The sequence below is a fragment of the Rissa tridactyla genome, chromosome 14 (assembly GCF_028500815.1).
Source record: "Rissa tridactyla isolate bRisTri1 chromosome 14, bRisTri1.patW.cur.20221130, whole genome shotgun sequence".
Lineage (NCBI taxonomy): Eukaryota > Metazoa > Chordata > Aves > Charadriiformes > Laridae > Rissa > Rissa tridactyla.
The window spans coordinates 3,692,743-3,709,285 of NC_071479.1; the positions used below are offsets into that span (position 1 = coordinate 3,692,743).

The 16,543-nt window shown below is 45.2% G+C and overlaps 2 protein-coding genes and 1 long non-coding RNA gene across 3 annotated transcripts; 1 reads left to right on the plus strand and 2 right to left on the minus strand.

Moving 5' to 3' along the window:
* Positions 1 to 2,667: 2,667 nt before the first annotated feature.
* On the minus strand, positions 2,668 to 4,227 carry LOC128917600 (uncharacterized). Its single transcript, XR_008469307.1, has 3 exons — positions 3,939 to 4,227; positions 3,454 to 3,704; positions 2,668 to 3,222 (listed from the first exon to the last, which is right to left on the minus strand). It is a non-coding gene; the product is annotated as an uncharacterized LOC128917600 (long non-coding RNA).
* A 359-nt stretch (positions 4,228 to 4,586) lies between these two features.
* On the plus strand, positions 4,587 to 6,133 carry B3GALT9 (beta-1,3-galactosyltransferase 9). The gene is made up of 2 exons (XM_054220975.1): positions 4,587 to 4,592; positions 5,033 to 6,133. The coding sequence occupies exons 1-2, from the start codon at positions 4,587 to 4,589 to the stop codon at positions 6,131 to 6,133; spliced, it is 1,107 nt and encodes a 368-aa protein (XP_054076950.1).
* A 1,370-nt stretch (positions 6,134 to 7,503) lies between these two features.
* Positions 7,504 to 15,966, minus strand: PSMD5 (proteasome 26S subunit, non-ATPase 5). The gene is made up of 10 exons (XM_054220895.1): positions 15,704 to 15,966; positions 15,338 to 15,482; positions 14,535 to 14,648; positions 13,945 to 14,073; positions 13,081 to 13,190; positions 12,477 to 12,619; positions 11,817 to 12,008; positions 10,881 to 10,990; positions 10,071 to 10,211; positions 7,504 to 9,576 (listed from the first exon to the last, which is right to left on the minus strand). The coding sequence occupies exons 1-10, from the start codon at positions 15,895 to 15,897 to the stop codon at positions 9,319 to 9,321; spliced, it is 1,536 nt and encodes a 511-aa protein (XP_054076870.1). The 5' UTR covers positions 15,898 to 15,966; the 3' UTR covers positions 7,504 to 9,318.
* Positions 15,967 to 16,543: the final 577 nt, after the last annotated feature.

The window sequence follows — 16,543 nt, forward strand, 5'->3', positions numbered from 1 at the left end:
ATGGCACACTGCGAAATTTAATAACAAGGGGAAAACTTCTGGTCAACTGCAAAATAGGTGACTTTACAGAAAAGTTGACATCTTGGCAGAGAAACAAACTTTCGGGAACCAGCTTGGCCCACGGGCTGGAGCCCTGTGGCCTCGCAACTCAACATTTTTCACAAGCTCATGCTTTCTCCATTCAGTTTACATTTAGCTCAAACTTTCTGAGGCTGAATGCGGCACTTGCAGAACGCACAGAGGGTTTAAGCTGTCTTTAGCAAGAAATACAGCGGTAGTTAGTTGTCAAAGCTGTCGTTAAACTCAAGAAGTAATAATCAAACATACCCATACAAAAAGATTGAGCTCTGTAACTCTGAGACTGATGTATGCAAAGAAAAAATGAATTATAGGAACTTGGCTATAACAGCATGTTTTTAACCTAGTCAACTGAGCCATTAAATAGGAAGAAAAGACATGCTCATTTGCGTACCAGGAGAGGCTAATCTTTTTGTCTCGCGTGTCGGCACTGCAGTTTGTCGCGTTGTTTTTAAGTTTTCTACTTATATGTAACACCCGAAGGGATGTTAAATATCAAAACCCAAATGAAACGCACACTGTGTAACTCTTACAGAGCCTCCTCTTCCATCATCTCCCAAGCCTCATGGAGAACTTAAGGCGAAGAATTGCCTGCGAGAGCTGAATCATATCTTTAAGCAAAAACATAGCTATTAGGTGACTAAGACCAAAACAATTGTCTCCCTTTATTTATTGCAACTGATGCTGTTATTAAAAACCAGACAAGTCCCTTCCCAGCCCCTCGCGCTCTTGGGGCTGCGTGCGCTGGTGAAACACAGCAAAAGGCAGGTTGTAAATAGAGGGGACACTTTGGGCAGGGTCCAAAACACGGCGGAAGGTGCTTTGTGCTCCCAGGAGGATCCCAGCTGGGGACCTGGCAGAGCCCTGCGGAGGGTGCCTTGTCACAGGGGTCGGCTCTGACCCTTAGAATAAGACAAGCGGCTGCACAGGGAATTCCTCGGGAAAGAGGCCGTTGTGCGAGGAAAATCGCCTGCCAACAGGCGGGCTATGCAAACAGGGTCTGGCCCGTTTGCAGTCGAGTGAAGGTCTGAAATCCTGCCTGCGGGAATCCACCCGGCTTTGGGAAGAGCCTGGGAGTAAGGGGGACCGTGGTGGGGATGGAGAGGGGTGTCCACCCTGCAGGGAAGGACAGCACGTGGCTCGGAGCGACCGCACGGACACCTGGGGCAGGCAGAGCTCGGGTTTCTGTATTGGAGAAACCAATTTTCATTGGTTTTCTCCGATAAACCCCATCCGCCCGCACCATCGCCTGAGAACGGTGCGTCATCCAAAGCCTTCGCATTTTCATCAAGCGGAGTCAAGCAGAACTGAGACAAACCGGGCTCTGCTCCCCCCTTCCAAATGTTCACAGCATCGGGAGGGGAGCCAGGAGGCTTTAAAAGGCATTTTAAGGAGCTGTGGGTACGGCTGCTCCCCTGCAGCACGTTGCACCGCGGCTGCCCGCCCCGCAGCCCCGGGCTCGTCCTGCTCAGCAGCATCTCCCACCGCCCTCCACATGCCTCCGCTTTTATCTTTGGGTACCACAGGAGCTCAGGGCCCCGTCCTCCCCAAAAAATCAAACCCAAGCGTCCTTCAGTCTAAACACTCAGTGTTCATACGGTAGGTCGTCCACAGCGTTATCGGTACATCCCTGCTCCCATTATGAGTTTTGCTTGGATGCAAAACTTAAGGAAAACATGAAAAGAGCTTACATCAAGCAAATTATAGCCTTGTGGCTCAGGAAAACCTGCTTTCCTGGTTGTTTCCCTAATTTACACCCACAAGGTTTTTCAGGGTTTAAGTGAAGCCGTAGGAACAGCACTCCGTTCCCCAGACCGACCTGACTTCAGTCACTCCGGGGATCCTGAATTCACCCTTCTTCTGGAAGCTCTTGGATCTCACTGGGAGTGAGGTTTTCCCAGAACATGCTTGACTTCACCCATCTGAAAAGTGAGACAAGGTCACGCATAAGCGGCTGTGCAGTACCTTTGCCTGGAGCCTGGGTTTCAAAGGATGGAGGGATCACCCCCAGGCAAAGTCCCCAAAGCCAAGGGGTTTGTGTCACTCCAGATCAGTTATTTTACCCTTCAGCAGTCATTTCTTGTCTGTTCCTTCTCAGCCTTCCCCTGCAGGACTCAGCCAGGCTCTTCAGATAAACAAAACCCCGTGTCCCGGCTGCGGTTGTATAGTGTTAAACTTATATACGTGATATCGGCGACTGTTTGAAGTTCCTGCTGCCACCACAAAGCCGTGCTAAAGAAATGACTTCAGAAGTGCTGCAAGCACCACGCTGTGCGTAATTGCGACAGGGATGATACACATGTGGGTTTTATTATTATTCTAAAAACGCACAATTGGGAAAGCCAATATTTTTAATGGAAGTGGTTTCAAATGCTAGTATTTATTTGCTTATTAAATGGTTTAGCTGGAGACGGAGCATCTTCAAAGGAAGAATTTTTTTCCCAGATTGGGTGTCTGAGGCTATAGTGCTATATTATTATACATGAAAAATATTTCTGTATTTGCTTTTTATTTCAGAGAACACATTTAACTGACATTTCCCATGCTGACAGCTCGCCAAGCTTCAAAGCACAACTTCAGCAAGGATTTATAATGACTGCGGGGCTGGTCCCAATGAAGCTGTAGCCCAGCTGACACACAAGCTCTGTGAAAGGCGTTTTTCCCAATTTTGGAGAGCCTAAAGCCGAGGTCTGCACTGGGACACACACACTGTGTGTGTTTGGGTTGTCTTTCAGAGGGGTGTGATGCACTTCCCAGCTGTGACCACATTGTGGGGACCTGGTTTCTTCTGTTAATTCTAGCTGCTCCCTGTATCAACGCAGATTTCCCAATACACACAGCAAAGACCTCCCCCCACTGCCGCAGACCCAGGGGCAGGCACTGGGAGAGCCAAGGGGCTCAGCCAGAGCTGAGGGATTAGCCCTTGGTCACCCCAAGCCAGAAATCAAAGCTCTTCTCCATCTCCTTGGGACATTTGGCTGACGCAGAGTCCCCAGAGGATGCTTCAGGGAGGATCGCAATGGTCAGAGCATCACACCCTTGACAAGGCACACAGCCACGGCAAAACACAGCGACGCTGCCTTCTCCTTGCACCCTTTCACCCGGGGATGCCGTATCAGAGATCCACCCTTAACTATGAGAAATCTTTTCAAAACAAAAACAAAAAAAAAATAAAATCACGCTCTCTCTGCTCTCACATGGAGGCTGGAGTTCCCACACTTGTGTTGATGAAGGCTGACACCTCCCACCCCAATTTGCCCACCTCCTCCACCTGCCCTCCCCTGGGGGCTGCTGGGGACCCGCAACCCCTCTCTCCCCCCTCGGTGCTCCACAGGCCCCAAGGCTTGTGGACCTGCTGCCAAAGCCAACTCTCACCCCTGCTGACACCTCCATCCTGTTTGTGGTGTCTTTGGCACTCCCCCCTCCAGCACTTCCAGTCCCCTGCGGCTCCCCAGCCCCAGCGCAGCCGCCGCTCAGCCAACATTAACACGCGGAGGATCCGGCGCAGCCGAGGCCATGCCGAAGGGGTGTCCAGGGGTAGATCATCACGGCTCTTCACCAGGACATGCAACCACTCCAAAATCATAAATCCATACAGTCATTTGAAACCACGGAATGACGTTGTGCTGCCAGAAAGCAGAGGACCATCAACTCAGGTCGTTAGTGTTCATATCCCCGCTTCCGTAAATGGATGCTGGAGGAGCAGGAGGTGGGGGAACAGACCAAAACATCCCCAGCCTCCTGGCCATGGGCCCTCCGGCTGAGCACCATCAGCTCCCCCTGCAAAGCCCCTTAGTTGTGTCTTGCTCCCAGGTGCCCATCAAAAACACACCTGGTACTAAACAGTGTCCTGTGCTTACCTGGCTGCAGGAGCCATGGAGGGAGCCAAGCAAGGTGCCTGGCCTGGAGCAGGGCCCCAGCACAGGGAAAGCCTCTCCGTACCCCTCTCCCTGCTCAGCCCCACGCGCTGGAGACAGCCTGGCCCAGCGCTGCCCACCGCCTTCACGCATCCTCCGCGTCCACGGCGACCCCACACAAGGCAAACCCACCAAGTTCAGGCACCAAACGTCCATCTGGGGAGATGCAGAGTGCTCAGCGCAGGGGTCAACTGCCCTGCACAGGAGAAACACCACCAAAATGACACGGCTGTCAAAACCACACTGGCAGACGCAGCACAGCTTCACAGAGGTCCCCGAGGACCCCTTTTATCAAAACTCTAGCAGTTGCTTCACTTCTTTCTCAGAGACCCAACCCCAAGTGTCAGAAATTAATAAAGGGAAAGGCTAGAGTTTTGTTTGCTCTGTGTCTTACGCAGCTGCAACACGATCATCCCCTGGGATCATCTTTCCTCCCCGCAGGCAGGTGAGGTGGAAGCCATCGCCTCTGGGTACTGGGCAGTAACTGGATCCCGCAGACCCAGATACGGCCGCTGCCCCGTAAGCCTCTGCCGAGGAGGAACTGCCTCCCACATTAACCCAGACCCTGCTGCAGGGAGAACTCCCACCGCCATGCAGGTGAGTGCTCGAGGCTGGCGAACACCTTTCCCTCTGGCTTCTTACCCTGACAGCTTTCATACGGCGTTGTCAGGCCAAGCACCAAAGGCTCTCCTTTGAGGACACATATTAACATTACAGGTCCTCATTAGCATCTCAGGCCTTCGGTAACAGCTTAAAAACAGTCAGAAAATATTAATAGCGAGTTATTCCTCCTTATTTCCATGCATGGAAAGGAGCCTTCTAAACTACAGCGTGGTAATGTCCTCAGCTTGGGATCTCGCTGTGCCACAGGGAGTAGGGTTGCTTAAGTTTCTAGCAGGAAAAGAGCCTTACACTAATAATGCAAAGACCACGGTCTAAAAGTCATGGTTGTTTTCCATGAATGTATTATAAAATGAAGGAAAGCCTTTCTGTTCTAGTAGCAAGAGAATTCAGCGTCTGTGTCTTCTCTTCTCCAGCTGACACCCTGCAGGCTCCGGACTCACCAGTGGTGCTTCATCCTCTTTAATGTCTTGCTTTTCCACATGCTGCTTTTTGGAGCAGATTTACTGGAGGAATACTTCCTGCGGTCATTACCTCTTTCTTACACCGATGCAAAGACTCTTGAAATCAGGGAGAGGGCCAGGAAGCTGGATATGGATCCTCTAAAGGCCAATCTCTCTTACACCGTCAGCAGCGCAGCAACATGCTCCGATCAAGAGATATTTTTACTCGTTCTTGTCTGCAGTAGCCCAGAAAACAGGACAAGGCGCAACGTGATCAGGCAGACATGGGGCAACGTGACAGAGGCCAGCGGTTATGCTGTCCTTACTCTGTTTGCTTTAGGAAAGGCGGCGTCAGTAACCACCCAGCTGGAGATCAATGAAGAGTCTCAAAAGCACAGAGACATTATCGAAGGCAGTTTCATCGATTCTCCCGAGACGCAGACACAGAAGATGGTGATGAGCGTGGAGTGGACGGTGACTTTCTGTCCCCATGCAAGGTATATTCTTAAAGCAGATGAAGGCCTGTTTGTCAGTATTCCAAGTCTGGTTGGGCACTTGCTTAGCTTAACGCAGCTAGAGGACGTTTACATGGGGAGGGTCGTTCATCAAGTAGCGCCTGACAGAGACCCCAGAAGCCCTGGGTTTGTTCCCATCCATCAATACGCAGAAGAGTTTTACCCAGATTACTGCGAAGGGAGCGCTTTTGTCATGTCCCAGGACGTCGCTCGCAAGGTCTACGTGGCCGCCAAGGAGGTGGCAGTCTCGGTGCCCCCCGACATCTTTGTTGGAATCTGTGCTAAAAGAGCTGGCATCACTCCCATCCACAGCTCTCGGTTCTCCGGGGAAAAGCACATCAGCTACAATCGATGCTGCTATAAATTCATTTTCACCTCTTCCAACATGAAAGAGGACGAGTTATTTAAAGACTGGAAGGAAACAAGCAATGGCAAAGATTGCTCCTTACTGGAAACTTACTACGGTCTGGTGTCCTGCAAGGTTTTGACCTATATTGATAAGTTCAAGCAGTTTAACTTAGATAGAATTAAAAATGAGGTTCTTCATTTTGCCGATTAACATTTGTGGAGAAAGCCTGAATTTTCTATTACCAGCTCTTTTATCCTGTTAACATTCAGTAATAACAATCTCCTCTCAAAGTTAGTTCTCTTCAACAGCAAACGAATCCTCAATGCTGTAGTGTGTGACAGCAGCACAACTGGATGTACTCAGCTACTAAAGTACCTACAAGTGCATGCAAGTTTAAAAAAAAAAAAAAAGAGAGTATTCCAAGAAACTTTGTCTGTATCCAGTGTTTTCCACACTTTTGAAGTCCTCTACCTTATGCCAAAACTCCCACATTTTTCATCTGAGCAAGGCATCACCTATTTCCAAAGTATTTTGGAACAAAGCGGAATCTTTCCATCCACAAAAGGGAGCTGCTTCTGAGCAGCCCGTTTTACAGTACCAGTGAAACCAGGGAGCAGCTTAGAGTGGGAACAGCCATTGAACCATTGCAGGAATCGCTTCAGTAAACAGACCAGGGAGATTCTAGGCAAGAAATCCAACTTACCTGTTAAAGAATCTTGTAGTTCTGTCAGTCACGATATCAGAGAAACACTAACACAAGCACCTCAACGCCACAACATGCTGGAGAACCGCATCAGCAGCCCACTCAGAACAAACTCACCAGCACACTGCTAACACCAGCCTTATTCACAAGGTAAAAACTCCCCAAATTGGTAACCAGCCACAGAACACAAGCCCAGCTGTGCCTACACCCTCTGGATTAACTCAACCACATCAGCTCCTCCAGCAGCAGGAAGACGAGCCGGACAGATTGGTTCTACAGCTGTGATGGACACACACGGGCACCTTCAAGGCCCCACTACTCCTCCCACTGTGATGGAAGGAATCACAGGTGTGCTCCGAAGGATCCACACTTCTTAAGTACCAAGTTAACCAGGGTCAAATGATGAGATTTGGGGTTGGGAGTTTGGGTTTTGTTTTCTTTTTTTTTTTTTAAACCAAGTTCATCAAGTTTAGTGTGTTACCTCAACTCTCATTCTCCGCTATTCCATTTCTGTCTTATTCTCAATTATCTCCTACTTTCCAGGGGAAAGGACTGTGACACCACACTTAAATTTTTCCTTTGCATACAAGATACACCATCAGCAACATGTAAACCATACAGCAATACAGACGATGGGTAGGGAACTACATGTGAATAACAAGTAAGCGTGTGATCAATTCATCAGAATGTTGAGCTCAAAGCTCAACAAAATAAAGAATATGTGCATATATAAAAAAATCTCCTTGTTTGGCATCTCTGTGTATTCCAAAATATTGTATTTGGCAAACGTACCATGCAAAGCAGATGCTAAAGACTTAGCACAAAGAATGGCCTTCAAAAGCAACAGCTGAAAACACACATGGAAGAGGCTCATGAATTGCAGAAAAGGTTTATATATTGATTTCTTTTACTGAGATTTTAGTATATGGCTCATACAGAGCTACCAGCACACAAAGCCACCTAAAACAACAAAGCTGAACTGTCCAATATGGGTGCAAACTCTGGACTTCTATACTCTTTTCATTTCCTTTTTAGTGCTTTTATGTTTTTTCTGGATGTGGGATTCATGAAGCTTCCATGCTCTTTCCGGTCACAAATGAGACACTGTGTACTGCATTTCTCACTAGCAGGTGTTTATTATGCACATCTAGGGTGAAAGCGTCAGCAGCAGTATAACGTTGGACAACTTTTGTACATATTAGATCATAAGCAGCAAGGCAGATCACCTGCATTCCGACAGCTTATTAAACACGAAGGGATCTTCCCCAACCACCCGGCTCCTCTGAGCCCACTTTGACTCCTGGCCAGCAATTTTTGGCAGGCAATACCATCACCTCTGCTGCAGCTCAATGCTATGAGCAAGAGGAGAGTTACTGCACAACTATATCATCCCACTCCCCTTCGCAGAGTGGGGGCACAGAGCAAGTACTCTCCATCAAGGTATTCCTGACTTGACACGCTACTAAAGTAAGCCCAGAAGTAGTAATTCTATGGTTTTATTATGCTCCCCCCAGCTGTTCCTCAGATTTGTTTCTTACGTCCTCAACAAAAATACTATAAACCTTTTGTATAAAGTACATTGTGGTCTCTGTTTGTGGACAAAGACACATCACTAGAGCGTCCAGCTAGTCTCGCATCTCATCCACTGAGATACTGACCATCTTCAAAAGAAGATTACAACTTTGTAAGGTACTACATTTCCACACTCCTAACTCAGTTCATGCCCTTAAACATGAAAGCTTTATGTTCTTACCCTTTTTATTCTAATTCAGGCAACTAAAATTATACATTTTTTTAAATAACACTTAAAATTAAAAAATGGATTTCTGTTAAAAAATAGTGTAAACAATTTAAGATTTGGTTCTGAAGTAGACTTGTAGTGCTATAGCTCATGCTCCTTTTGAGCAAGTAAACTGAGCTGTCACACAATGTCGCAGTCAACAAGGGAAACAGAGTTCCCAATTTGGTTTTACACACTACAGCGTGCATTTCTTTGTTTTTTAAAAGGGCTAAAAGCTTTTTTTCATCCTCAGCATAAAATGTAAACAATATTTAGGATTATTTATTCAAGCAAGATTCACATCCAGCAAGTGGAAAATAGAAGAGAATCCAGTTCGTACTCCCTCCTGTGGACAGAATGTTACTACCTTATTCTTACCAACAGGGTTTCTGACAGAATATAACTGGCTAAGAGAGTTACGTGAGTGCCAAGTTTGGCAGATACAAAAAAAAAAAAATTTAAAAAAAGAGAAACTATGGCAGCATCTGAGGTTACAAACCTCAAGGTGTTTTGGTGTTTGTTTTTTTGTTGTTGTTTTTTTTCTTTTTAATTGAACTGTGATCTACTGAGAAAATACTACAGGAACTCCAAACCCAAGAACAGTTTAACTAAACACTGATTAATTTCTGCAAAATAAGAGACAGTCAGCAGCTGACAGAGTGCTTACCTTGGTTACTTGTCTCACGACAGTACAGAGAACTTCTGCCATGACATTCTATGGGAAATTATGCTGTGCCCTAGAGGTTTTGATTCGCTCTCATCACCCTCATTTTAAATAGAGTCGAAGTGCTTCACATTCCTTTAAAGAGACAATCTCAAAAGACTCCAGCGTGGAGAGTCTTTACACCTTATATCTTAACACCTATTTCAGTAACATGGTTTGCAAGAAGGGGAACCAAGACATCAGTGACATTATTCTGCTCCTTCCACAGCTGTAGTGGAAACTGCCTTAACATAATAAGGGCCTTCACGCAAGTAAGCCCTAAGCCTCAAGTAATACTGATTTCCAAAGATTTCCGCGATTGTTTTGGAGTTTACAAGGGCCTTAACAAGTTCATATTTGGCATCCTTCGAAGCTTTGTCAGGCTCCACAGATCTGTCAACAACGTACTCCACAAACCCTGGAGTGTCAAGCATCAACTTCTGGGCCCACGGTTGATTTGCAATAGCCTAAAGACAAAAGAGGGGAGCGGGTGAAACACCTCATTTTAATAACCCCAAAACCAGTTACACAGTAGGCTGTTATGCAAACAGCCAAGGAATAGAAAAAATGAAGTGGGATATTCATTCCACACGGTAGTTACACAACCACTACTCAAATCAAGCAGCAGGGTTTAACACTGGAAAACAAGTACAGTTCAGTGCTTATCTTTAAAGTTTTAAGTGAATTATCACAGCAGTGCTTCTGATATCAAAGCAGCCCCCTAAGCAGAGCTGTTGCCTTTTCCCCCCCCCCCTCCAATTTGTAAGAAAATAAGCATTACAGACATGACATGTCTGCTGCGTTACTCAAATGGTGGATGCAAGTGGGGCATAACGAAAAAGGCCTTATTTCTGACCACTTCAGGGCTTCAACAAGAAGTCTGTGGCATTCGCTTCAAAAAATCTGGGACTGAATGGCAACACAATTCGCTACTTGATCTTTAAGAACAAGAAGCACTTACAGTAAACACCCGTAAAGCCCCACAGTGGAGATCAGGGAATGGCTGAGTACTGATGCTCCTGAAGAGCTCCAACGGCTGGCTAGACAAGGATGTGAACCATGATTCAGTCATTCTCAAAAGGTCTTCTGTCTGCTGCTCTGGCTACATGCATCAGAGAAAGGTGCAAAAAACAAAAGTTTGATTAGGATTATGCAAAGCTTTCAAGTTTTGAGTATACGTTCAACGGTTAAGGAAGTCATCTGAAACACACCACCAGGAGATTAAACTGAAGTAGTTTAAATTTTTAACTTATGTTCATGAATGAAGAAGTGGCCTTCTATATTTCATTTAGCTTGAAGGACAGATTTAAATAAATTGATTTTGATACACGAGATAAGTGCTGTGCTGGAGTGCAGTCCTGCAAGACAAATGAAAATGGCTTACTTGCTCATTTAGAGCTACACTATTAAAACCAGATGACTGGATCTAAAGAACACACACAGGGATGAGAGCAGTTTGCCACTATCTCTTTAAAGTACAAGAATATTAAACTGTTCACTCCCATTCCCTTGCCAATCATCTCTGGACTTCGTGTTTTATCAACAGATTTCAGAACACCTGGCTTCTTACAAACAAATTCAAACTTTAAGCAAACAAATAAATCAGGGAATCTCAAAACAGTAAAATTAATGATTCTGAATACTAGAAAGCTACCACTTCTACCTAAGCTAGAGGCTGCAAAAGGTCTTCACACAATAATTTAATTCTTGTAGATTAAAAAAAAAAAAAAGAAAAAGGGAAAAGAGACAACAATCCAAACCACAAACTTACAGGCAAGTAAAGAAGAGATGAAATTGCATCCAAGCATCGAAGTCGTAACTCTGTGGGGGCATTCTTTGCTTGGTGCCCTATTCTGTTTAACAGACTTTGAAATCTACTTCCTTTGAAAATAAAAACAAATTGCTTTTAATTAATTCAGACAGACCTCTACAGGAGTACAGAGTTACCCATCAGTCACATTATACCACATTAACTGCTAGAAAGAGAGTGTTGTACATTAAACCTGAGAAAGGCAGCTTCTTGATCTACTATAAGAAAAACAGTGTAAGACTCTTTGCTTCACATGGATCCAAGATAAATTTCTACGTGAATTCTCCAGACTATCCAAACATTTCCGAAAAGGAAGTTATGTATCACAGATAACTGAGTTATCTTGGGAAGCGTGGATCCTACTACACTTGTAATTAGAAGTCTTCAATGCCATTCTGCAACACTCCAATAGCTATCTGCAATACAAATTTTCCACTTAAAAAAACCCCGAAGTTTGGACTAGCAGCAAGAAGCGTAGCACCTACTTTGAATCCTCTGAATAGTTTTATAAGACAAGAAACAATGCAGTCTTTACAGAAAGCATCATTATGTGGTAGTTCATGTTTTTCTAACACTGGTAGGGAGGTCATGACATCAGTAGAAACAGAAGAATCTGAAGTACAACTACTGATTACTAGTGATGCAGCTCACTAGAAAAGAATAGTTTGAATCACGCTTGTGATACCAGAATTCTACCTGCCAGGTATTTCACACGGCCATGCTTGGCAAGATGGTTAAAAAACACCTTATCTGCTATAGCACAGCTATTCAGACACCCTTGATTATCAGATAAATAAATATATTTTTCAATTCCTTTCTGTACTACACGAAACCAATTCACTCCTGTATATTATGACATACTGAGAAAGTTTTATTAAAGAAAAAAAAAATACTAACTAGTTTTCTGTAAAACCTGTTTGCCTTCCACATTTGATCCCAGGATTCCTAGCGTGTCCACGGCCACTCCAATCATGGTTGGATCATGACTTTCTGCCATTTCAAAGACTTTTTCCATAAAGACAGGGTATCGTTCACAGATCTGCTGTGGACTGTCTACAACAGCCAGATTTCCAAAAAATTTAACAAAACCTGAGAGAACAAGACAAAAAAAAGCATTCAGAGTGGAAAACCAGTAACTTTAGCAATGTCAAAATTAAATAAGATAACTAACATAAGATTGTTTCACTGCTAAACTAGTGATATTAAATCTGAATACTGTTTGTGAAAGGCATCAGAATAAGGACAGAACTAAGGAACCAGTCAGTATTTTGGGATTTACTTAATTAATGAAGTAACAGCTGTCTTCTTGAATTCATAAAAAAAAACCTCAGGAGACTACAGTAACACAAACTTCAAACCTTTAGTACAGTCTCGCCAGATTTTACCTGTACTACCACTGTTACTGAGTAATATTATTCATGTATTAGACTGTCCTTTTTGTGCACATCATGTTCTAATATTCAAAAATTCACGAGCTTTCAAAACAGAGGCTTAAGTCCTCTCAATTTAACTCATTAATAAAAGCAAACACCAGAAACAAGAAACGCATGATGTAACCTGGTAAATAAAAGCCTGAGAAAGGATCAGACTCCGCACCAACAATGATGTTCGAAATTTTATCGATAATTCCTTGTTGAGCAAGGTACTGACGCCCATGTGGTGTATGGGCCAGTGAGGTCACCATCTCTATACATGTAGCTCTGTAACAGACAGACAGTTATTTTAGCCTATTTCAGACGGGTTTTCAAGTACTCAGTGATTAAGAAAAAACAGGTTTTGCTACCCTTAGGACAAAAACCAACCAAACAAAAAAAAAACCAAAACCCAAAATACCTCAACTGTCCAACACCCCTCCAAGCTCACTCAGCTATCTTATTTTAGGTGTACAGTTGGAAAGAGTTCTAAAGTGTTTACATTGCAGCCCAGCATTACAATTATCACACCATACTGGGGAAACTTCAACCTGGTTTTCAAATTTAAGTATACAGTATTTTACACTCAAGGCTGTTTAAGAGGAGGCAGATAAAAGCGTTTTCCTGAAAAGGGTTTGACAAGAAACACACACAAACGTGTTTAAAGACTGTTATTTTAAGACCGAACATCAGAGTTTTAACAAAGAGGGGAAAGGGAAATCTCGCTGGCAAACTCACTACCAACATACCTGACCAGCACATCATCTCCAGTCAGCTCTCCAATTAACTCTGATATTAACCCACTGTTTGCACAGTAATTCAGCGAATCTGCCGACACCGAAGAAATCTCAACAATTAACTAAAAAGCAGAAGAAAAAGTGTTGGTTTATGAAAATATTATAATGTTAACAATCCACAGGAATGGCCAAATACATCTTATAATGCTGAATAACCCAATATAGATTAAATATAGAACTTTATGAAGTTTTCATAATTAACCTAAATGTTTGCTTGAAACAAGTTCATAAGTAGTTCCAAGTTTACAGCACATGCATTTGATTTCTACACACAGTCAACTTTTCTTCAGAGGATCATCACTACTATCCCCATTAAGCTCTAAAATGGCTAAATTGTTTTATTTCTCCTTTGCCATACATATCTAGACTGACGCGCTTGGCAGCTCTCTCCTGATCTCTTCCCCCCTCCACAAGTTTCAATAGCACTTCACATCCAAATGTTGAGAGACTTCAGCAGCTATTTGACTTTTAATTTCAAGGGAGCAAACACTTTATTGCATCTTTAGTAACTCTGTGTAGCCCTTCCAATGCCTTAGGGACGATGAGTTAGAAAATAAAAGATGTAAACAATACTTTGCACCTTTGTACCATAAACTAAGAACATATGACATTGAGGACCAACACTGCTGTACTCTTCCTGCTCCTTTCTTGTCTTGACAAAATACAGACAGGAAGAAGAGTTTGTAATGCAGGGATGAATACTAATAATAATTTAATAATGATTTAGCCACAAAATGCAGATTGTAATTCAGAACTACAGTCCAAGAGAAACGCAGTATCACGTCATCCAAATGCTAACACTGATCGCATTCCTACCTCATACACTCTGTATCGAACAATATCATTTGTTGCCATGACATTTTTCAAGTCACTCAACAAATTGCTCACAAATAAAGCCTCTAAGCCATCTTGCGTCTGTGCTATTCTTGAGAGAGATTTGATGGCCTGGAAATAAAAACAGCAACGCATTGTAAGAAAAACATAAAGAGAAGAAAATCCAAGACAATCTGACTTAGTTTCACTGTTCTTTACTGACATATTAATCATGTTACACATCTAAAATCCTAATTGCTAGTCACTTTTCAATAAGAATTACTGTATCACTGACAAGAGCTAGTTACGGTTACTGTGATCCAAGTCTCTGCCATTAAATTCAGATCTATGAGTTCACTTTGGCATCAACAGCTACTGGAAGATAACAGTTCTAAGTAAATTTTCTATCACATCTAAGTAATTTCTAGGCTTAGGGCACCTACATGGTTATAACACCTTTCAAGCAACTCTTTTTGAGGAAAAAAGAAGAGCAAAGAAGAGCAGAGGCTGTCATCACAGACACAGTAGAAAAGGTATTTTCTGCAGCGTCTACATCACCTTGTAGAGGAAGAAAAAAACAAAGCAATGCTTACCTCTTTAGCCACCGCTATTTTCTCTCCACCAATGCAATTTATTATCTGCCGTAATAGTTCAGGACTATTGAGAATTTCAGTAACAGCATCTGAATTTTCAACAATCCTCCCAACCTAAAGACATCATTAAAATAATTGTAAATAACTATAGAAAATAACATTAAAACAAACTTTTTCTACTATAAGGACATTCAGGCACTGGAACAGCTACCTAGACAGACAGAATCACCATTTTCGCAGATACTCAAAATTCAACTGGACAATACCCTGCATAGCCTGCCGCAAGGTTACCCTGCTTTTAGCTGTGGGCTGGACCTGAAACCTCTAGAAGTCCATTCAAAACTACAATGTTTGACAATTCTGTTCTTCTAAATTAACGCAACAAGTGTCAAGCTACTACAGCCTATTCCTCTTCAATGTTTCTACGATATTGTTCAAAGTATCCTGAATATCAAAATGTTGCTGCACTTGATCCTTATGGCACCCGCTGTCAGCACTGGCTTTTAAAGCTTTATCCAGAACACATGACAGAAGATTCATTTACAATTTACTTCTGTCAAGACATAGTTTTATACATTATGTTTAACAGACATGTCATAAAGCATTATATACCAACACATTGCCCAGCATTTATCCAAAATTGCACGGCTCTTCTTGGAAGAGGAGCACAATTCCTGTACATAGCACTTAATGTAGTGCTTTTGTCACAAGTTAGGACATGAAACAACAGTAACAGATTAGGACTAACCCAGCCTGGCTCAAGACAGAGCTCTGTCCCCCTCTCCTGGGGCAAAACCCTGTACCTGAGATATGGTGAGGATTTTCACGGAGTCATCAGGGTGGAAAAGCCCTTTCTGAAGCTCTTCTCTGAGGTTCTGGATCACATAGACCGGGTCCAGGGCCTGCAGGAGCCTCTCCAGGATGGAAACACAGGCAGACACCTGCTCCCTGGGCGGGACAGAGACAAACCCAAGCCCTTCAGGAGAGGGACGCCACTGGGTGCTCCCAGATCCCCAGCTCTACCAGCCCCCACCCCAAAGGAGGGCAGGGAAGGAGGTGGGGTAGCAGCAGGAGTCACCATGCTCCGGGGAAAAGGGAGAGGGGATGCGGCATTGCCGGGTCAGGCCCGCAGAGCCGGGTCAGGCCCGCAGAGCCGAGACGCCGCTCACCGGTCATTGACGCTGAGGAGGGCGAAGAGCGCTCCCAGGTGGTCGTCGCTGAGGCGGGCGCGGAGGGCTGCGGGCGGCACGGCCTGCACGGCGAGCCGCAAGGCCCGCAGCTCCTCCAGCGGCACCTCCCGCCTGGCCGCCCGCTCCAACAGCTCCACCACCGCCTCCGCCATCTTGGCGCCGCCGGAAAGCATCGCGAGAGCTCACTACCCCTAGCAACCGCCGCGCCGTCGCTAGGGGTCCCTTTCACGTCCGCCGCGCCGTAAAGAAAATGGCGGTCGCGCCCCGCCCCCTCTTGGTTCCGCCCTCCTCTCGCTCTGATTGGGCAGACGGGCCAGGGGCGGGGCTAGGGGCGGGGTGGAGTGGGGGCGGGGCCGCGGCTGAGGGGAGGGCGGGGGGACTGCGGGGCGCGGCGCTGTTGGGGGAAACGGGGGAAGATTGGGTTCGTGTGGAGGCGGGAATGGAAACCGGCTCAACCGGGAGAGCCAGCCGCCGTCCTGATGCGCACCCCGAGCGAGCCTCGGCAGCAGCGCTCCGCGAGGTCCAGAGAACAGACCCCTCCAGGGCCAAATAAGCGGGAGGCCCGGTGGGCCTGTCATACTTGCAAAATGGGACGTGGAAGTTCGGCCTGGAGAGCCTGAGGTGGCAGAGCTGCTCCCCGGGGCAGGTCCCGCTGTCTGGGAGGGGCCTACAGTGCCGGGACCCCCATGTGCTGCCTCTTGTCCCTGCTGATGGCCGTGGGGACAGCTCGGCTGCTTCACGGCGGGGCACGCTCCAAGGAAACACAGGGTTTGCTTCAGGCCAGCAGAGCAAAATGTCATTTTTTCATCCCATGAAAAA